This window comes from Hyla sarda, chromosome 12, assembly GCF_029499605.1.
Source record: "Hyla sarda isolate aHylSar1 chromosome 12, aHylSar1.hap1, whole genome shotgun sequence".
Taxonomy (NCBI): Eukaryota; Metazoa; Chordata; class Amphibia; order Anura; family Hylidae; genus Hyla; species Hyla sarda.
This window is the reverse complement of record NC_079200.1, coordinates 84745528-84767553: the sequence shown is the minus strand read 5'-3', so window position 1 is coordinate 84767553 and position 22026 is coordinate 84745528. Positions and strand designations below refer to the sequence as shown.

The following is a 22026-nucleotide window of genomic DNA, read 5'->3' as shown; positions in this document are numbered from 1 at the left end:
GGGAACCGTATTGCTATGTTATGTATAAAATGACAGCAGCAATCCATGAGACAGCTGCATTCTGTGATGGTGAGAGGATGGGTAAGTCCTCCCTCCACAGCCTACTCCACCTGATACATTGTCCCAGCAGATCAGAGGAGGCAGATTAAGTGGCTGAGATGCTGTTAACCCCACACCGTAGCGAAGGAGACGCAGAAATTACAATAAATCACTTTCCTCCGGACATCAATTAATTTTTTAGTATTGTTTTTAATTTCTTGTGACAAACACTAGTTACTTACATTCCATGGGGAGAAAAAAAAAAACTCAGCATAAACAATGACCTGAAGCAATACCGGACGCGTCGAGCTTTAAATAGACAAAGTACTGAGCGTGCGTCAATGGCAGCACGCAATTCACACATCTAGCAACATTGCTTAAAGAGACAGAGGCGTTTCTTTAGCCCCACATGGAGATGTTGTGGTGTAAAGCACACGGAGAACTGATTGGGATTGGGGAGGGGGGGGTGTTAATGAATCCAGTAATTGGGTCACATCCTGAACCGCGGCCACATAAACACTGCCGGGGGTGCAAATCAAACTACAAGTCACTTGACTACAGGGGGTGGCGCTTCTACAACTCATTACATCTCATCTTCTTTATTTTAGGGTCCAGCAAGAATTTTTTTTTTTTAAACCACAAAGCAAAAAAAATAGAAATAAAAAAATTCTAACAAAACAACCGTCTTAGCCACACGCGGGGATATGACCCATCCATGAAATGTTCCAGAAGAAAAAAAATAAACTTTAAAAATCAGATTTTTATACTTTGAAATTCTCAGGGGACAAAATTAATAAAAAAAACTAAAAGGTGGCAGCGTTTATAAAAGAGCGGTCATGTGATTGCCTCAAGCTGTGCTGTTTACCGCTTGTCCCAGCGCACTCGAGGCAGGTGCTTTCAGGAGAGGGTCACTTTCCATCTCTGGTTTCCCACACCTGCACAGGAAAATACATTTATGAATGCATACAAGACACTAGGCCCCAAGAAACTCCCTCTTAAGAAATCAAGGGCCACAGAATAAAACTTGTTTAAACCCCCTCCCCCTTCCTGTAACAAAGAAAGAAGCCTCAAAACAGTATAATGCTGCCATGTGCCAGAAAGAGGTTACATAACATACTGTGCGGCTGCATACCACATCATGTGACCTCAAGCACCTGCTGGACTCACCCCGAGCAGCCCTAACATATGATCACTGACCCATAAGGATGACTTACACTGACATTGGTCCGTTCACCGGCCGTGTCTCTGCACTCTGCTGGTCCATTTCAGACAACAACTTCAAGATATTCCTAGCAGCCTGAAACACAGAAAAATAGGTTATCCTGGCCGGGACGGATACCCTAGTCAGAAAGGGGGGTGGGCGGTGAACATGGGTAGTGGGAGGTTACCCTGGTAGGGTAGGAAAGGAGGTTAGGGGAAGTAGGAAAATTTAACGCTCTATACATAAGAATCCAGTGACTGGCTTCTATCTTACCACGTCATGACATGACTCCACGTCTTTTCCCACGCCGTGGCTGATCAGTGGTGGTTGGAAGGAGCAATTTATTAAAGACACAAACTCATTTTTATTATTCTTCGGGAAATCTTTGTATTCAACCTGGAAATAAGGAAAGACCAGTTGAAGAAGATTTCCACAAACCTCATCCTTCACCAGGCACATACTACCGCTGGTCAAAAGAAGGATAGTCAGTAACAGTTTATAAGGTTGGAAAGACAAGAGGCCATCAAGTTCAACCTATTGCATTAATACAGAGGAAGGCAAAAAAAAAAAAACTTATGAGGCTGATGCAAATTGCCTAATACCAGGGGGAAAAATACCTGCATCAATGTTCTGTCCCTATAGATTTAGTATCCATAACCTGTAAGGTCATTAATAGGGATGGCAGATATTATCGGCCGATAATCACGATTTTGGGCATTATCGGTATCGGCAATTACCTTGCCGATAAACCGATAATGCCCCGCCCCCCGCACCGCCCCGACTGCGACTTTTTCTCCCTCTAGATATAGAGGATGCCCCTTGCTATAGATACAGTCCTGGGTATAAATAGATCATGGGAGAGATCTCTGTAAGGTCCCCTGATATATTTATACATAGTTATTTGGTCACCTCTAAACTGCTCTTTTTTTTCTAAACTAAATAATCCTAATTCTGATAATCTTTCTGGGTACTGTATTCCTCCCATTCCCCGTATTACTCTGGTTGCCCATCTTTGAACCCTCTCCAGCTCCACTATATCTTTCTTGTACCCTTGTGCCCAGAGTGTTTTTCTATAGTTGTAGAATTATTTCCTTGTCGTGGGCATCTATGCCCCCTATTGATGCACCCCATGATTTTATTTGGCAGAAACTGCAGACAATTGCCGATTAACTATATTAACTAAAACTCCTTTTCCATGTCAGTCGTCCCAATGTTCTTCCATTTAATACATAATCTCAGCCTGGATTTTTCCTCCCCATGTGCATTACCTTTCATTTATCAGTGTTGAACCTCACCTACCTATCCTGATCAATTTGTAACAATGCACTGTCCTCTTTTGTGTTAACCACTATACAGAGCTTAGGATCATCTGCAAAGATGTACTCATACTTTACTATACCATCCCTCGACAAGGTCATTAAAGGGGTACTACCGTGCTGACAACTTATCCCCTATCTAAAGGATAGGGGATAAGTTGCCTGATCGCGCGGGGTCCCGCCACTGGGGACCCCCGCGATCTCGCACGCAGCACCCTGCTCTCATCAGGCCCCGGAGCGATGTGGACCCCGCGTGATCAGGCAACTTATCACCTATCCTTTAGATAGGAGATAAGTTGTCAGCACGGTAGTACCCCTTTAATAAATAAATATATTAACCCCTCGAGGACACAAGGCATAAATGTACGTTGCAGTGCCCTGGTAGTTAGTGCACAACATGTACACCGTGCGGTTCTACGATCACCACATCGCCTGACACTGTAATCAGAACCAGTTGGCACCACCCACGGTGCAATGGCCTGCAGTCTTCTTCTCTAGTATGCCTTCCAGAGAAGTAGATTGCAGATAACACACTGATCAGTGCTATGCCTAGCATTGTTCAGTATTTGCAATTCAAAGATTGCACAAAAATAATCCCCTGTGGGAACAAAATGTGTAAAAAGCAAAAAGGCTGCACTCACCAAGTGTATCTTCAGAGCTTTTATTCACAAACGAGAGACATGGGGAAGCACAATAGCGGGTGCTGTAAAGAGGGGAGCTCCCCTCTTTACAGCACCCGCTATTGTGCACCCCCATGTCTCTCGTTTGTTAATAAAAGCACTGAAGATACACTTGGTGAGTGCAGCCTTTTTCCTTTCTTCTACTGTGCATATTACATGGACTTGTTGCTAAGGCTTGCACCATCATAAGTGCACTTATAGTGCTGCTATCCACTCCAAGGGGCAATACATTGATCATAGTTGCCTTATATAGGAGTGTCAGTTCCCACCTTCTCCTCTTCGAAAAATTTGTAAAGAGGAAAAAAAACAAATTTATAAAAAAGAGAATAAGCCCCTCCCCCAATACAAATTTTTATTTCCCTCTTTTCTAATTTAACCAGATAAAATGTAAAAAAAAAATAAAATAAATCTACATATTTGGTATCGACACGTAAATGTCCAAACTATTAAAATAAAATGTTAATGGTCCCGTACAGTGAAGGGCTTAAACGTAACATAAAGTAAAAATTAGCTTCTTTTAGTCACATCACATCCCAGAAAAATTTTATAAAAAGTGACCACAAAGTCACACATATACAAACATGGCACTGATAAAAACTACAGATCACTGCACAAAAAAAAAAAAAAAAGAGCCCTCATACAACTCCATATACGGAAAAACAAGAAAGTTATAGGTGGTCAGAATAGAGGAGTTTTAAATAGACAAATTTTTGTACTTTTTAAATTTTTTATAAAGCAGTACAATAATAGAAAAGCACGTAACCATGGGTATTGCTTTAATTGTATTGACCCACAGAATAAAGAAAACATGTCAGTTTTACCATAAAGAGTACAGTGTAAAAAACTAAACTCTCCTAAAGTTGCAAAACTGTTTTCTTACTTTTTTTTTTGTTTTTTTTTAATTGCGACATACATTATATAGTAAAATGAAAGACATCATTACAAAGTTCAACTGGTCTTGCAAAAAACAAAGCCCTCATATGGGTCTGTGGATGTAAAAATAAGGAGTTATGCCTTTAAGAAGGCGAGGAGGAAAAAACGAAAAACGGAAAAATGTAATTGCCTTTGTCCTTAAGGCCAAAATGGGCTGTATCCTTTAGGGGGTTATAAAGAATAAGGTACCACACCGGTAACCATTAACCCAGAGTATGGTTTCCTATGACTGAGCAAGTTAGTGTGTCAGTAGAAGTGTTTGACTAGGTTTAAAGGTAGAACCACTTAAGAACATTCGTAGAGTTGTCCCTAAGCCCCTCCTCTGGGTTATTGACAGACATTTATCAACCGATTTACTCGAGTTTTTTCGCATAAAATTGTCGCAAAAAATTAGCAATTGCGCCACCGACTTTTTCCGTGCGACAATCTGTCACGAAAGCGAGAAAAGCATTTTTTTTTCAAATCGGCGTACATAAGTGTTTTTACAATTTTGACTTGCCATAGTCAGACATTTTTCAACCGTGACATTGGCAAAAAAAAAGTCGCTAAAGCTTTAAAAACCTACTAAATATACTCCAGCCGAACCTTGGCTTAACTAACAGAAACTGACTATTGTTTTTGCTTAGGTGAGAAAAAAATCCCGCTTTTGCTTACCTACCTTTTGCTTACCTCCTGTTCCAGCCTCTGAAAACACCCTCACACCATGATACCGCCCTCACCATGCTTCACTGTAGGGATGGTATTGGGCAGGTGATGAACAGTGCCTGGTTTCCTCCAGACATGATGCTTAGAACTGAGGCCAATTTTTATCAGACTAAAATAATCTGGTTTCTCACAATCTGAGAGTCCTTTAGGTAATTTTTTGATAACTACAGGTAGGCTTTAACCCCTTTAGAACATGTACCGTAAACTTACAGCGCTGCAGCGAGTAACTTTGCGCACAGCGCCGCACATTCATGGTGCAGCTATGAAGCCAGTGCAGGTGCAGTGCTTGCCACAGAGCATGTCCGCTCCGGGACTTAGGGATCATGTCGGACATCAGCAATCCCTTTGATGCCCGCCAATAACCCTTTAGATGTCGTGATCAATGCGATCACGACATCTGAACTATCTGCAGGACTCGGGGGAGATTTACTGGTTCTTCTCTGGTCTGCCTTCTAGCAGACCAAAGATGTAGATCGCCGATAGCACTGAGCAGTAAACGCAATTAAAAGATCTAAATAAATTGTCCCTTTGGAGAAAAAAAAAAAAAGTAAAGTGAACAAGCCCCTCCCCACCCCCCAAAAAAAGAAATATTACATTTCCTTTTTTTTTTTTCAATTTCACCCCTTCATGACCCAGGGTTTTTCCATTTTTGCACTTTCGTTTTTTCCTCTTTACCTTTAAAAAACCATAACTCTCAATTTTGCACCTAAAAATCCATATGATGGCTTATTTTTTGCGCCACCAATTCTACTTTGTAATGACATCAGTCATTTTACCCAAAAATCTACAGAGAAACTGAAAAAAAAATTCATTGTGCGACAAAATTGAAGAAAAAACTCAATTTTGTAACTTTTGGGGGCTTCTGTTTCTACGCCGTACATTTTTCGGTAAAAATGACACCTTATCTTTATTCTGTAGGTCCATACGGTTAAAATGATACCCTACTTATATAGGTTTGTTTTTATTGTACTTCTGGAAAAAATCATAACTACATGCAGGAAAATGTATACGTTTAAAATTGTCATCTTCTGACCCCTATAACTTTTTAATTTTTCTGCGTATGGGACGGTATGAGGGCAAATTTTTTGCGTCGTGATCTGAAGTTTTTAGCGGTACCATTTTTGTAATGATCGGACTTTTTGATCGCTTTTTATCCATTTTTTCATGATATAAAAAGTGAACAAAAATACGCTTTTTTGGACTTTGGAATTTTTTTGCGCGTACGCCATTGACCGTACGGTTTAATTCATGATATATTTTTATAATTCGGACATTTCTGCACGCGAAGATACCACATATGTTTATTTTTATTTACACAGTTTTTTTTTTTTAACTAGGAAAAGGGGGGTGATTCAAACTTTTATTAGGGAAGGGGTTAAATGATCTTCATTCACTTTTTTTTCCACTTTTTTTGCAGTGTTATAGCTCCCATAGGGCCCTATAACATTGCACACACTGATCTTATACATTGATCACTGGTATCAATGATTCTGCCGCTTGACTGCTCATGCCTGGATCTCAGGCACTGAGCAGTCATTCGGCGATTGGACAGCATGGAGGCAGGTAGGGATCCTCTGGCTGTCATGTAAGCTGTTCGGGATGCCGCGATTTTGCCGCGGTGATCCCGAGCAGCTCCCTGAGCTAACCGGCATTAGTTTACTTTCACTTTAGACGCGTCATTTAACTTTGAACGCCGCATCTAAAGGGTTAATAGCGCTCGGCACCGCGATCACTGTCGCACGCTATTAGCCACGGGTCCCGGCCCTTGCTAGGTGTCGGGCCCAACCTGCTATGACGAGGGGCCACGCCGTGGCCCCACGTTATAGAATGGGAGCCGACCCATGACATACATGTATGTCATGGGTCGGGAACGGGTTAACAAAAAAAGAAAAAAACAATACTGGGTATCACCGTGTGCAGAAATGTCTGATCTATTAAAGTATTCTGTACAGTGAACAGTGTTAACATAAAAAAAATTGAAAGTGACAGGTGGTCAGAATAGGGCAATTTTAAACACTCATTTTGTTTAAAAAGTTTATTTTCTTAAAGCAGTACAAAAATTTAAAAAAGGCATGTACAGATGGGTATCACTATAATCGTATTGCCTCACAGAATAAAGAGAACTTGTCAGTTTTACCATAAAGTGCAGTGTGTCAAAAAAGTAAATAAATAAATAAATATAAGTTGCAAAAAGGAGATTTTTTTTGTACTCACCCTAAAATCTCTCTCGTAACTTTCATTGGGGGACACAGTTACTGATGGGGTATATGCTCTTGCCACTAGGAGACGCTGACACGAAGGAAAAAAATTAAGTGGGCTCCTCCCTGGCAGGATATACCTGCCCAATCGAAGTGAGGTAATCAGTTTTGACACTAAGCAGGAGGAGAAGCCAACTAGGACATATGTCTGAAGGACCCTAGAAAGGAATCCCGGATAAAACCCCAAGAACCGTAAAAGAGCATCTGGGCAGAAGTGAAAATGGGTGGGTGCGGTGCCCCCCAATGAAAGCTACAAGAAAGATTTTACGGCGAGTACAAAAATAAAAAAAACTCCTTTTCTCATTCGCTCTTCATTGGGGGACACAGTTACTGATGGGACGTACCAAAGCAGTACCCTAGGGTGGGAATAACAACCACTAGAGAAGGGTAAGCAGTCCAGAGACAAAACCCAGCCGTCCGTAAGGCTGGCGGACGAGACCCTGGGCCAGAGACAACAGAGGCCCAGAAACTGAGCTCCATGAAGAGCCAGTGGTCCATAGAGACGGACCATGATGCCAAAAGGAAGAGACCGTCCTGTAAAGAGACAAGAAAAGATAAACTAGGAAGCCAGATAGACAGAATTCATCCAGGAAGGAAGTAGGAAAGCAACCCCAAGGAAAATTAAACCAGACAGAGTGCTAGCCCGGCTGGGAAACAAAAAATTGGAAAAGGGCACAACAAGCGAACCCCATCCAGAGTCGACCGAATCAAGAGAACCTGGCTGAAAAATGCCAGGGAGTGCAGCGGGGGCCTGAGCAGAAGGCGAGCACAGAAGATGGAGATCAGAAAACCACTGCAAAAAAGAGACAGAAACCGGCTCAAGAGGGGCCTGGTGCATAAGATAGATGACCTGACCAGCTGCAGACCCAAAAACCCTGCCTCAGGGGCCTGCCGCAAGAACCAGGGAGGCAAAATTATCTTGACTGGAGTAATCCAGATGACCGAAACCCCCTCCATTTCGTGAGTACATGGACCCCAAAGGGGGAGACTGAAATAAAAAATAGCCAACAGAAGGAGCGGAATACCCTGAAAAGGAGCATCCCGGAACACCGGAGTAGCCACCATGGGAATTGGAGGATCCAACATCTCCTGGAAGACTCACACCTGTAGACCAACCGGTCTGAGACCCCAGCTGTCCGAATGGAACAGAGCACTCCGAAGCAACAACTCATCAGGACGGGAACGGAGGGGGAAGACCAATGGGAACACGGCTAGGGCTCCCAGGTTCTGGGGACAAAAATTACCCCAGGAGAATGTAGTGTCAGTAAAGCGCAACTGACACTGTCAAAGGGAGGGAGGAACACATCCTTCCAAGAGATCGTGCCGAAGGAGAAAGAGAGCAATGGCAGGACCCAACAACAGACTAGACCTGCTGTCGTCGAGGTGGGCACGAATGTATAAGCTTCTCCCACAGAGGAAAGTGCCATGGGCGTATGAGCAGCAGAAATAACCAAGAAATCAGGAGAGAGGCAGGCTACAAGAGAGGAGCTGACTGTCGCCCAAGCAGGTCAAAGCAAGGCCCAAGGCACACCCCTCCATACAGGAGGGGAGGCTGGCACTACACATGCAGTGGCCGTAGCATATGTAGGAACACAGACATGGCGTCTTCATGAAAGTAGTGGGGTACTAAGACTGCAGACATAAAAGAAACCGCAGACATCCAAAAGTCCATCAAGACAAGCTCAGTACCCAACGGTGTGTCACAACCATGCCCCAAGCAGACCAACGTTGTGCCCTAGAAAGGGGAAGAGTGCGCTGCTGTAGTTGTGAAAGTCGATGGAATCTGCAGGAAAACTCCCGCACCCCATCTCTTAATGGTACTACACACCAAGACTGCTGTCTCAGACGTAAGAGATGGAGAACGTATGTGGGGCAGGAAACATGCAGATACAGGCTGACTTACAGGAAAAAAAGAGGCCCAATGAACCCACCGGGACACTCCAGACACTGGAGCGTCAGGAATGGGGAGGGGTAGCTGGTGGATGAGAAAACTATGCAGACACAGCCTGGCTATCTGGCATAGGGTCCGCGGCCACACCAGATCCCGCATTCAGAAAAAACAAACCTAAGAGTGGGATACCAGGATTCAGCCGTGAGAGCAGCAGCCATGCGGAGAGGGACATGGTAAAGTAGGGAACCCCGCGAACCAGCATGTGGTGCATTGTATATGGCCCCTGGAGCAACAGAGGGTGACTCACTCGGAACTAGACCTGGGCAGTGGGTTATATGAACTTCCGCCACGGACGTAGCAGCAAACCATGCAGACAACCGTCTGGCCAACTGGTATAGGATTCCTGCACGCACAGGAACCCTACCACAGGAAGTGGGGCACAGGAGTGCGGCCGAACTGACGGCTGACCCAGTGGTGTAGGAGACCATGCAGACGAAAGATTGGTTGACTGACATCAGTCCCTTGTACCTGCAGGGGCCTTCGTACAGATTCATCACACCAACAGTGAGGAACCGGAAGCCCCAGCCATGCACGTGGCAGCCCAGAGATTGGAGACTGACGGCGGCAGAAACATTGCAGACAACGGTCTGGCTGAACGAGTATACCTCCAGGTGCTAGTGATAATGGTACACAGCCACATAGGCAATAACTGTGCCCCTTTAACACATGTGGAAGGGTGGGGAGGCCTAGAAGCCATGGATAGAATCCCTGTCACCCTGGGAGACCGCAGGAGGCTTAGGAGCCATGGAATGTATCCCCGTCACCCTGCATAGGATCCATAGGGCAAGCCAGATCACCCCACCGGACATCGTGCACGAGCAGTGAGGTACCGGTACTCCAGCCGCAGATACATCAGCCCTTGGATAAGAGCGAGAGGTGGTGGTGAAAACCATGCAGACCATTGTCTGTCTTACTGGTATGAGTCCATAGTAGACAACTGGTCACTATAGAGGACACCTCCCGCTAGAAGTGGGGTACCATTATCCAGCCGCAGATGCGGCAGTTGTGAGATGAGCGACAGGAGAGACTACTGCATAAAGAGAGCAGGTCCAGTCCACGACCACGCAGAGACACTTCCACGGAGACCTCACATTGGACGATTAAGAAAAGCGGAGGACATGACCGACATGTCATGGTATGATACTCACCGGGGATACAGTCAGTGACTGTTGCCCTCTACCGCTATCCTTCAAGTGAGACCCTTGGGAACGACCCACCACGGCGAGTCACATACTCTCCCTCACAGAGTGAGAACACTGCCGAGAGTAGGTATGCCAGTGGCGTATGTCAACCGACTCAATGTAAAGTGGCATATCAGCTGTACAGGGTGTTGGAACAATAAGCGGCCCCCATACCCCATATACAATCCCCCAAAAATAGCCCAGCAGATATTAAGCTAAACAGAACGGAGCGTAAAAGGCTTGTGCTGCAATACTCTGACCAACGGCTAAGCATGCCAATATGTGGGATGAACTGAACCAGCAGAAACTGCCTTATTGGTCAGACGCCTAGAGCGACGGAAGAGAGCTCAAAATCACCACCCCCACCCCCCCTTGTGAAAAATCCATTCAATATATGTTCTCGATTGGGGACGTATCGGATGGTAAACTGATACTATACGATCTTAGTCAACAGGCCGAAAATTGCCAAGTATGCTCTAAAGGCATACTAGAAGGGTGGGAAACCTGGGGGAAAAACTCCAAACTGCAAAAACAGATAGAAGCAACAGGAAGGGCCATAGAAAAAAATAAATAAAAATAAATAAATAAATAAGTAGCTGTAATAACCACATTAGGCCACTAGAGGGGGGCCTAACTCAAGAGAGAAAAAAAAAAACTACAATGCAGTATACTGCCACTGGAGGGCGCAGAGTGCCCGTGAGAAGCTTGTACTGGCATTCTGGCATTGCTCGTGGGGGGGGGGGGGGGAGCCAGCCAGAGGTCAGTGACCCCTGGTGTGTGGTGCACGGCCAAAGGAAGAAGTGGGCGGAGCACGCCCCCGAGCGCACAGGCCAAAGTATCCCCATGCTCCTGCGTTGAGTAACGGCCAGAACGAAGTAAAAACGTCAGCCAGCGCTACTCCGCAGCCGGCACTGGGGGAAGGTGCTAGGGGGAGGTGCCGCCCAACAAGGAAAACTGCCAGGGGAGAAGGGGAGATAAATAAAATGCAGCCTCCCTACAGAGGATCAGCGCAGGAAATTCACCCGCGGTAGGTGCCAGCATCCCCGAGAGAACGCAGCACAGAGGACATGCATTAATCCCCTAAGGCTCCCCTGTCCCCATGTGTTAACCCCTGCAGGACCCTGCAGCGAGGAAGCACAGCCCCACAGCAGAATATATAAAAGATCCTTGCTCAAGCACTGGAAGGGGGGAGAGGGTGTTGGATATTCTCACCCTGTAGACAGCCATACTCACCTCCTAAGATGTCTTCAGCCAGCTATAGCCACCTGGATCACGTCAGGCTGAGTTAGCAGGACGAGCAGGGAAGATAGGGGGACCTGGACCCAAGGCGCAACCCCATGCACTGGCCAAGAGGTGACGAGCTCCGTTTCGCACTATTCAGTACGAAACGGAGCTTGTCGCCTCTTGGTATCCCGCCTGTATATGTCCCCTTCCTATGAATTTATGTGAGTATTACATCTAATAAAGAAGTTGGAAGACGTGAATTTGGTGAGTTGCCGGTCCTTCTTTGCCTCTGCTTGGTTATGATTCTTATATATTTTCATCCACAGACCCATATGAGGGCTTGTTTTTTGCATCACCAATCTTACTTTGTAATGACATTACTCATTTTACCATAAAATGTACGGCGCAGCCAAAACAATATTTGTGGAGAAATTTTGAAAGGTTTTACGGTAAAAATGTAATGTCTTTATTCAGTGGGTCAATACGATTAAAATGATACCCATGTTATATGCTTTTTTTTTTTCTCTAATTGTACCGCTTAAAAAAAAAAAAAAAAAAAAAACTATTTTAACAAATTACTGCATTACTGTGTTAACCAGAGCACCACCACACGTCCGAATCGCAGTGTATACCCACCTCCCCCATCCATCTCATCCCGTCCCCAGAGTGCCGGACTGTCTTGTATTTTTTACTCCATGAAAATATATAAGAGTTATGATTTTTAGGCAAGGAGGAAAAAACGAAAATGCTAAAATAAAATTGGCCTGGTTCTTAAGGCCAAAATGGAATTGGTCCTTAAGGAGTTAAGGCCAAAAAGGCCACTTTGCCAAAAAACCCAGATTGGTGGAATAATGCATTGATGGCTGATCTTCTAGAAGTTTCTCCCATCTGCACCATAGTTCAGCTCAATGGGTTATTTGGTCATACCTCTTTCCTCTCTAATAAATTTCTAACATTCTTTTTTCCCTTTGTCATCATAGGGTATTCAGTGCAGAATGATGGGTAATTATTATTATTTTTTTATTTCAGCGCAAGGTTGCAACATAACAAAATGTGTAAAAAGTAAAAGGGTCTGAAAACTTTCCAAAAGCATTATACATATTCTGTGTCAAGACAGAAGGGATCTCTGGGGTAGTTACCTGAATGCCTTGTACACTAGACAGGAACTGCAGCTGCTCAGAGGGCCTGGTCAACGGGCCATGCAGTACATGTGCAGCTGTGTTGTTGTTATTCTTCAAGATCGTGTCTGCGGTGGGGGAGGTACCAGCGTACAGGAGCTCTCGTGCAATCATGGCAGTCACGGTGGCGATAGCTGGGTTAGGGGTCACCCTGTTAAACTCTTTGGTGTGAAGTCCCTGATTGGCTCCCACAGCTTGCGCTACTTCAGGTACCATGGGCAGGATCCCGGCTGGCAGCTGCTGATGACTGTGATACGGCATCCGGAACTCATCATCTTTATTATCTGCAAAAAAAAAAAACAGGTGCTTACCAAATCTGTAAGGGGCTCATACCTACACACTATCCATGATGTAAAGGGGTCAGTCATGTACCAAGTGTGCATGTGCTAGATTTCAGAAGTGGATGATCAGTGCTAAAAGAAACTTTATAGGGAAAATGCTCATCCTGAATGATTGAACAGTCACATGGTTTATGTATGTGTATGAAAGGGGACAGAATATTCTCCTCTCTTAACAGAAAAAATAACAAAACAGCATGTAAAGGTTATACAGGTCTCTGAGGATATAAGGGGACGGCCAGCCGCTATCTAATGTACAATGAATTTCCTCTTAATTAAAGCCCCCTGCCCTTTCATGTTTGGATGTTTTGTTTATGGATATTAGACCTGCGACCTCAAAGTACAACATTAAATCCAGTGATCTGTTTTCTGTGGAAGAGTTTTAGTGTAAAGCCATATAAGATGGGAAAATCCAGTGATCTAAGTGACCTGGAGCAAGGCCTGGTCATTGGCGCAAGATTGCCATGTGGATGGGGAGGGGCAGAATTTGGCTCAAGCTACATAAGTCGATGCCCCCTTCCTGTCAGGGATGAAGAGTTCAGGCTGGTGTAAGTAGCATATTGGCATGAGTTTTCTTGGCGTGCCCTGGGCCCTTTGATACCTGTGGATGGACATTGGAGAGCATAATGCACCTTTAGAAGAGATGTTCCTGTTAACCTTAAGTCACTAAATAGACAATGCAGGGTCTAAAGAATTATGCAGACTTCACCTTTAAATGGGCACTGTCAGATACAATAACTTTTGATATGTTATAAAGCATGCAAAAACAATAAGTATGTTTTGCAATTGCTTTCATCAGAAAATTTTCAGTATTTCATACTGAAAAAGCCAGTCAAAAAAGTGACCACTAGGGGCCCCCCTGCCTCCTGGGACACATACCAGTACTGCAGTGTCCCAGTGGTCATCGACATGTCATGGACACCATGAGTGATTGACAGGGCTGCTGTGCTTGCTCCAGGCCCTCTGAGTCAGAGCAGAGTGAGGGAGGGGGAGGAGTCATCACAGTGAGGAGGAGAGGGACATGCTCCATGCCTCTGTATGGACAGAAGGTGAGGAGGAGATATGACAGGTACGCTTTAAACTCTCTTACAAAACATGCAGACTTAAGTAGTCAATCCCTTTGAATAGCCTGGATAGGCAGGCTTGAGAGTGGAGACAAAGTATGGTCAACAAGCACAGGCTGACAAAGTGATGTCAGCCAAGGTACCAGGGAGGTGTGTGTGTGTGAGCAGAGTACAGTAACAAGCAAAGTCAAAATCTGTAGAAAAAGGTCAAAATCTGTAGAACTAGTTTCAGCACTCCAAGGGTCAAGATCAAACATAGCCTAGTGTACAAGCCAGGGGCCTGCAACAAACAGGATACAAAAAGCACACTAGCACTTAGAAGTTACCTATCAACAACCAGGCAAAGAGTAGCAGCACAGGAAATGGGTTTGAAGGCTGCTGTGCAAGACATCACTAATGGGTGCTGGCAGTTTCAGCAATCATGCTGAACAGTGCTAAGAGCTGGGTGGAGTGTGAAGAAGATGGGTTTTAGAAGAACCAGATCGGAACAGGACAATCATTATGGGATTCTAGTAGATTCTGAAACGTAACTGTTGTGGCCGATTCCGTCCCAAGGCCTTTCCTGATGGCTTTTGGCATGGATATGGAGGAACTAGTCTAGAGATAGGTTAGTCCTTTCAGTTTACCCATTAATCTAGGGGTGGTACACAAATGAAAACTCAAATTTTACAAAGGGTTCTCTGAAATTTTTAAGTTTTACTTCTTGGTCAGAAAATGTTAGGCAAGCCATTTAAAAGGAATATTTCTTTGTTGAAAATTTGAGCCACCAAGGAGCAAAAGGCAATATCGTCAGAGGAATAAAAAACACCAAGTTAGAAAATCTACCAGATAGTAGAGAACCCTTCCACTAACATAATATCACTAATGAAGGATATGAAAATCTTAGATCAAGGTTGTTTTGGAATAGGCAGGCGCTGTAATAGTAGACCAGATGTAGCCAGCCAAAAGGATCTGAATTGCAAGCATTTGGTATAAGTACCGTATATACTCGAGTATAGGCCGAGTTTTTCAGCACGATTTTTCGTGCTGAAAACACCCCCCTCGGCTTATACTCGAGTGAACTCCCCCACCCGCAGTGGTCTTCAACCTGCGGACCTCCAGAGGTTTCAAAACTACAACTCCCAGCAAGCCCGGGCAGCCATCGGCTGTCCGGGCTTGCTGGAAGTTGTAGTTTTGAAACCTCCGGAGGTCCGCAGGTTGAAGACCACTGCGGCCTTCAACATCATCCAGCCCCCTCTCCCCCCCTTTAGTTCTGAGTACTCACCTCCGCTCGGCGCTGGTCCGGTCCTGCAGGACTGTCCGGTGAGGAGGTGGTCCGGTGGGATACTGGTTCCGGGCTGCTATCTTCACCGGGGAGGCCTCTTCTAAGCGCTTCGGGCCCGGCCTCAGAATAGTCACGTTGCCGTGACAACGACGCATAGGTGCTTCTGCGTCATTGTCAAGGCAACGCCTCTATTCCGGGCCGGAAGCGCGGAGAAGAGGCGCCCCCGGTGAAGATAGCAGCCCGGACCACCTCCCCACCGGACCACCTCCTCACCGGACAGTCCTGCAGGACCGGACCAGCGCCGAGCGGAGGTGAGTACTCAGAACTAAAGGGGGGTGAGAGGGGGGCTGGATGATGTTGAAGGCCGCAGTGGTCTTCAACCTGCGGACCTCCGGAGGTTTCAAAACTACAACTCCCAGCAAGCCCAGACAGCCGATGGCTGCCCGGGCTTGCTGGGAGTTGTAGTTTTGAAACCTCTGGAGGTCCGCAGGTTGAAGACCACTGAGGGCGAATGATGAGAAGAGGATGATGAAGGGGGGGTGTGGGGATGATGAAGGGGGGTGGGGATGATGAAGGGGGGGGTGTGGGATGATAAGGGGATGATGAAGGGGGGATGTGCGGGATGATAAGGGGATGATGAAGGGGGGATGTGTGGGATGATAAGGGGATGATGAAGGGGGGATGTGTGGGATGATGACAAGGGGATGATGAAGGGGGGGGTGTGGGATGATAAGGGGATGATGAAGGGGGGATGTGCGGGATGATAAGGGGATGATGAAGGGGGGATGTGTGGGATGATAAGGGGATGATGAAGGGGGGATGTGCGGGATGATAAGGGGATGATGAAGGGGGGATGTGCGGGATGATGAAGGGGGGATGTGTGGGATGATAAGGGGATGATGAAGGGGGGATGTGCGGGATGATAAGGGGATGATGAAGGGGGGATGTGTGGGATGATGACAAGGGGATGATGAAGGGGGGATGTGTGGGATGATGACAAGGGGATGATGAAGGGGGGATGTGTGGGATGATAAGGGGATGATGAAGGGGGGATGTGTGGGATGATAAGAGGATGATGAAGGGGGGATGTGTGGGATGATAAGAGGATGATGAAGGGGGGATGTGTGGGATGATGACAAGGGGATGATGATGAGGATGTTAATGACGGGTCTGGATGATGACAGGGGGGGATGAGGTATTTCCCACCCTAGGCTTATACTCGAGTCAATAACTTTTCCTGGGATTTTGGGTTGAAATTAGGGGTCTCAGCTTATACTCGGGTCGGCTTATACTCGAGTATATACGGTACCTAAAAACGTCTCTTCACATTTTGCCTCCTGTTATGCCATTAGTAAAAATGAAAAGCTTATGCATACATTTAACACATGAATGTCAAGAGAGTCAAAAGAAAAGGGGCCATGAAAGAAGCTCAAAACGAAGCTATGCCAAGATACAATGCTGCTTAAGTTTAAAAACCAAAAACCAGGTCCAATGTGCTACTACATTGGAGGCTCGAAAGAGTGGCATTCATTGTACACGTCCAGCTCCACATGGCCAGATGTGGTCAGGAAACTTTCAGAAGACCTTTACAGGCAGAAAAAAATGATAAAGTTCTAAGTGAATTCCAGGCTCCCTGTGGATTGTAGGAGCCACTGGGCATCACCAGTACACAACTTACTGATAGTGGTGTCCTCCCCAGAGCCTGGCTCATAGAATGTCACCTTCCTCCCATCTCCTGGCTTTTTCACAGGTGTCTGACAAGAAAAACAAAAGCAACTATGAGGGTGAGCGAGAAGCTATGGGGACTGTAAACTCCAGATCAGCTCCTTGCAGCCACAAGCACATTTTAAATGGCAGGTTAAATAATGGTGGGGGCACTTACTTTTTCATCAGTCTTCAGAGCTGGTTTGGGGGGGGCAGGAGGGATTTTGAAACCCAGAAGTTCCAACATATTTTCAGCCGCATTTCGTTTTGCCACTTTTTTATTCGCACCCATTCCCTCAGCGGTCAGGTTCCCGATTTTCACCTGCAAGGAGCAGAAAGAGGATGTGAGTTGAGAAGTTTAAGAAATATAGGATCACACTTACCGGTAATACAGTTTCTACAAATCCTCCTAAAGGAGTTATGCCATTGGTCCAAGAAGAAACAGAAAAATACCAAAAAACACACAAAAGATTAAAAGCCCCTCCCCAACAGACTACCACCAGTATATAATAACTGATCACCACTAGTTGTGTTTATATAGATTGTAATACTCTGGGTGCGGTCATGGAGGTTTTCTAGAAACTCTTACTAGTAAGTCTATTCCCATATTTCTCCCTTCATCTTTATGACAGCACCATAGGAGACATACCATATGATAAAGTTAATATGGGACCATGGCTCAGGAGATACTTGATCTGCTATTGCCAGTTTTTTTTAAATAAGCTAAACCATCCTCTTTTTGGCCAATATAGACATATCAAGGATTAAGGTTTTCTTTTCCATTATAATCTTATGGATTACTCATGGGATAAGTGGTGTGGGAAGAATGTGTTGGCCATTCCCCAGGTATGGTGGAGGTGTCTACTCCCTTGGATTTAAGATTAGGGAAAGAAGAAGAAAAAAAAAAAAAAATTCACCTTACTGTTCCTCCTAAAATGGTCCATCAGAGGAATTTCCCACCTGGTTATGTCCCAGGTTTCATTCTAATGGGTCTATGCAATTCCTGCTCAGCAAGTCCGCTTGGACGTTTTAGGTTTGTGGTTGAGAGGGAGAAGATAAACCACTGCCAAGATGAACATTTTTGTTGCAAGTTGAACTGCTGGTACGCCTTAACCCTAGTACTGATATTGCCTTTGCCAATGGAGATGCTTTCATCTTTTGGAAATGTTTGAACTTTGAGTCCAATGAATTCAGCAGTATCCACAGGAACACTGATATTCTGGCATAACACTGGATTTATCTGTATACACTTTCTATCCCAAGGATTAAACAAAACTGGTCAGACACGTTCTTTGGCAGCATGGAGAGGAAATCGGCTATAAGAAGAAGATAGTCTGAATATGAACTATAAGAAAATTCTGCGTGCAGAGCCACAATTACTTCTGCCATGACCTCTAAAAATGCGAGGAGAAGATTATATCCAGAAAGGCAGGGCTGAAAAAGGAGATTTTTTTGTACTCACCGTAAAATCTCCTTCTCGTAGCCTTCATTCTGGGGACACAGAGACCATGGTTATTATGCTGCTGACACTAGGAGGCTGACAGTAGGCAAAAAAAAAAAAAAAAAGAAGTCAGCTCCTCCCAGCAGGATATACGCCGCCCACAGGAACTGAGCTAATCAGTTGTGTCACCAAGCAGTAGGAGAAGCCACAACACAAAAGGAGAAAATGTCCCAACCACTTGGCAGCCCCCGCAAAACATGAGGGGCGAGGCAGGACCCACAAGGAAGGAACTGAGCAGAGTTTGGGGTCTGACAGCCGCCCAAATAGACAACAAATGGTCGCCCCCGAAGGCCTGCTAAGCAAAACCTATCCTGGCAGGAGAGCAAAAAACACCCCTGATGAAAAGAACCACAGAGGGCTGGCCTAAACACGGAAGAGAGATAAGAGAAGCTCTAATGCAGAGATTCAGCAAAGAAATACCCACATGGCGAGAAAACGCCACTTCCAGAAGAGAAACATGCCAGGGAGACATGAAGGGAGAGAACTGCCAGAAGGCCAACGCAACCGTAGGACAGAGGATGAGGAGAGAGAATAGAAAAACAGCTGCGCACGCTCAGCAAGAAGGCAAGACTCTGAAGGCAGATACCAGAGCCGCTAGAATGGGACAAAGGAGAAACAAAACTCATGTACAGTCCCGAGCGCCTGACGAAAACGGCCAGAAAAAATGCTAGGGCAAGATGCACCCGCCGACCACCTGAACCGAGAGGTTTAAACTCAAATCCTCAATCCTAGGCCACTCAGCTCAAAACCTGGTGGAGGTTAACTCAAGAGTACTCCACACAGCCACAAAAGTGGGAAATAACATGCATGTGGAGACGCACGAAAGCGCCAAATTGGCAACCAAACCCCTAACCCCGAGTCCCTCCCATCCAGGCCCCTCCCACTCAGGAAAGGAGAAGGAGGAACGCAAATAGACCGGAGGGAAGGAGCAGAGCACCAGAACACTGGAGACGATGCCCAGAGAAACAAAGGAACCCATGTCTAGGAAGAAAAGGAGGGACAATGGAATTCCAACCAGGAGAGGCAGAGAACCTAAAGCCAGAGCAAACACTCCAGCTGAGCACCCAGACTGGGGCAGGACACGGAGCAGCGAGCAAAGACCTGCTGCGGATAAACAGCGGCGAAGAGCAGGCCCGGAACCCTGCCAAGGCCGGGGACGAACTCCCAGGACGGTGGAAGCTCCAGGCACAACCACTCCAGAGCACAAGGTATGGAAAGGCCACCTGGCCAAGAGGCCAAGGCAAGGAGAGCCTGAAAAGTAAAAAGACCGAGGGAGAGGGACCAGAACGAGTCCGTGGCCGCTGGGGAAGAGTGACCCAACATAGGGGAGAATCACGGCCAGGAGAAAAATGCACCACCACCCGAGGCAACCATGCCACAGCACTCGTAGACACAAAAGACTAGGATATAGACAAGATCGATTAAGCGGTGACAATTGGATGACCGAGAAAGGAACATCCAGAACGACAGCCACTGAGAGGAAGACCGAGTGGACCCAGCAAGATGTCAACCCAACCGAAGCAACAAGGCGAGGAAGAGAACACATGACCAGGACGCGGAAGGGCGCCAATGGCAGACTGGAGGGCACGCACAGGACAATGACACACTCCTAAAAAGGAGAAGAGACCTACCCCAGCTGAGGCTGTCGAGGAGCCCCTGGGAGCCTCAGGTGACCTGAACAGAGGCCTGAAGAGGAAGGCCTAGCGACACACTGAGCAGAAGATCGCTGGAGAGTAAGAGCAGAGAACAGAGACCTCACATCCAAAAGGAAGCAGAAGGACCACCAGGATAGCTGCCAAACAAGACATAACCACACAGGAAGATAGAGAACAACGCGAGGGGCCGGAAAAGCCAGGGTATGGACCTGACCAGAACCAACAGAACCTTACCCAGAGGAAGAGAAAACATTAACTGCCCTGGCAAGAGCAACAAGTGCCCTCGCGAAAGCTAGAATAGCAACAGGCACAACAAAGCCATATCTAGCAGAACCTCGCCAAGAGAAGTCGAAGATTGAGGGCATGAGTGATGAAAAGAGACCCTCCGACACTGGAGGTCTGAGGGCAACGGCTGCAAAGGCAAGAGCAGGCGCCGAACAAGGGCCATACAACCACTCAGAAGAAGGGGGAGCGCGAAGACGGAATCTCGATAAAAGAAACCCACTAAGCTACACCCAAGCCAGTAGCGGAAGGGTTAAACGAGATGGCTTAGGAGGAAGTACAGAAGACTGACAGCACTAGAAAAGGAGGAGAAATGCAAGGACCGCCCGTGAAATAGCAGAAACCTAAGAAACTCCACCCCAACACTATGGGGACGTCAAGACAGTCTGAGCAACACTAGGCATCCCAGAGGAGGTAACAGCAGTACGTAGCTTGACCATTAATACCACCTGTCCATAGAAAAAGATGAGACGAATAAAGTAGTCAGAGCGGAAGTCCTACTTAGCCCAGTAAAGCGCCGCCTCTGGTAAAAATTCTTTCTTGTTTCAGAATGTCTAATATTCAATTCAGCCTCAGTGAGGATTCAACTCACAACACCTGGATTACGAGACCAGTGCTCTATTCACTGAGCTGCTTCTCCCTGTGGGTGGAGAGCGTAAACCCTGGATGGGCCAGAGTTGGGACTCTGCCAGTGCTGGGGTAGGGTCAAGTCCAGAGACACTGCAAACAACTCCACCCGAAAGGAGGGAGAAGAAACGGCTGTATTGGCCAGAGCAGGTCCCCCACCAGTGACCCTGTGCTACCAGCACAGAGGAGGGTGAGTGAGAGACACATCAACCCCTAAAGAGCCAGGTCCCTGTCTGAGTCTCTCCCCAAAGAACAAGGCGCCCCCCACCCAGCGAAAGGGAGCTCAACCACAGGAGAAGGGGGGGGTCCTGAGAGCATACTTACCCACAGGGAGAATACTAACCCAGGGGCAAATGGGGGACCCGGACCCAGGGTACACTGCCAGGCGTTGTTTGTTGGCGAGGAGGGGTTAACGGCCCATCCTGCAATGCACCATGCCCATAGCTCGCAGGTGGCGGATCAGACAGCGCCATGCTCCTGTCACCCCATGCTAGAAAAAACAACAAAGTAACTAAACTTTAGACTGAAACTAGGAAAAGAAAAAAATAAATAAGACCAGGTCTGGAGAGAGCTCCAGGCCTGTATCTGCCTCCTACTGACACTAAGCTAAAACTGATTAGCTCAGTGCCTGTGGGTGGTTATATCCTGCTGGGAAGAGCAGACTTTTCTTTTTTTGCTTAGTGTCAGCCTCCTAGTGGCAGTAGCATAATACCCATAATCTGTGTCCCCCAATGAGGCAACGAAGAAATTGAAAACTGTGGAGTCTAATTCATAAAGATTTGGATGCACTGGGACATGGCAGTATACATCCTGAACGTGTATTGTAGATATTAGTGTATTCTTTCTAATGAGTGATATTGTTGATTTAAGAGGCTTCAGTTGATGATCGTTCTAAAACTGCCATTCGATTTCCCCACTAGAAAAA

General features: G+C 46.2%; 1 protein-coding gene across 4 annotated transcripts in view; it reads right to left on the bottom strand.

Moving 5' to 3' along the window:
• Positions 1–229: 229 nt before the first annotated feature.
• STAU1 (staufen double-stranded RNA binding protein 1) overlaps positions 230–22026 on the bottom strand; it is a 71870-nt gene continuing 50073 nt past the window's right edge. For all 4 annotated transcript variants that reach the window (XM_056547975.1, XM_056547977.1, XM_056547974.1 and 1 more), the window contains 6 exons: positions 17215–17358; positions 17011–17086; positions 12628–12950; positions 1514–1636; positions 1254–1336; positions 230–974 (listed from right to left, as the gene is read on the bottom strand). In XM_056547975.1, the coding sequence (XP_056403950.1) occupies positions 887–974; positions 1254–1336; positions 1514–1636; positions 12628–12950; positions 17011–17086; positions 17215–17358 (837 nt within the window). In that variant the 3' untranslated portion in view covers positions 230–886. The remainder of the gene's footprint in view (positions 975–1253; positions 1337–1513; positions 1637–12627; positions 12951–17010; positions 17087–17214; positions 17359–22026) is intronic.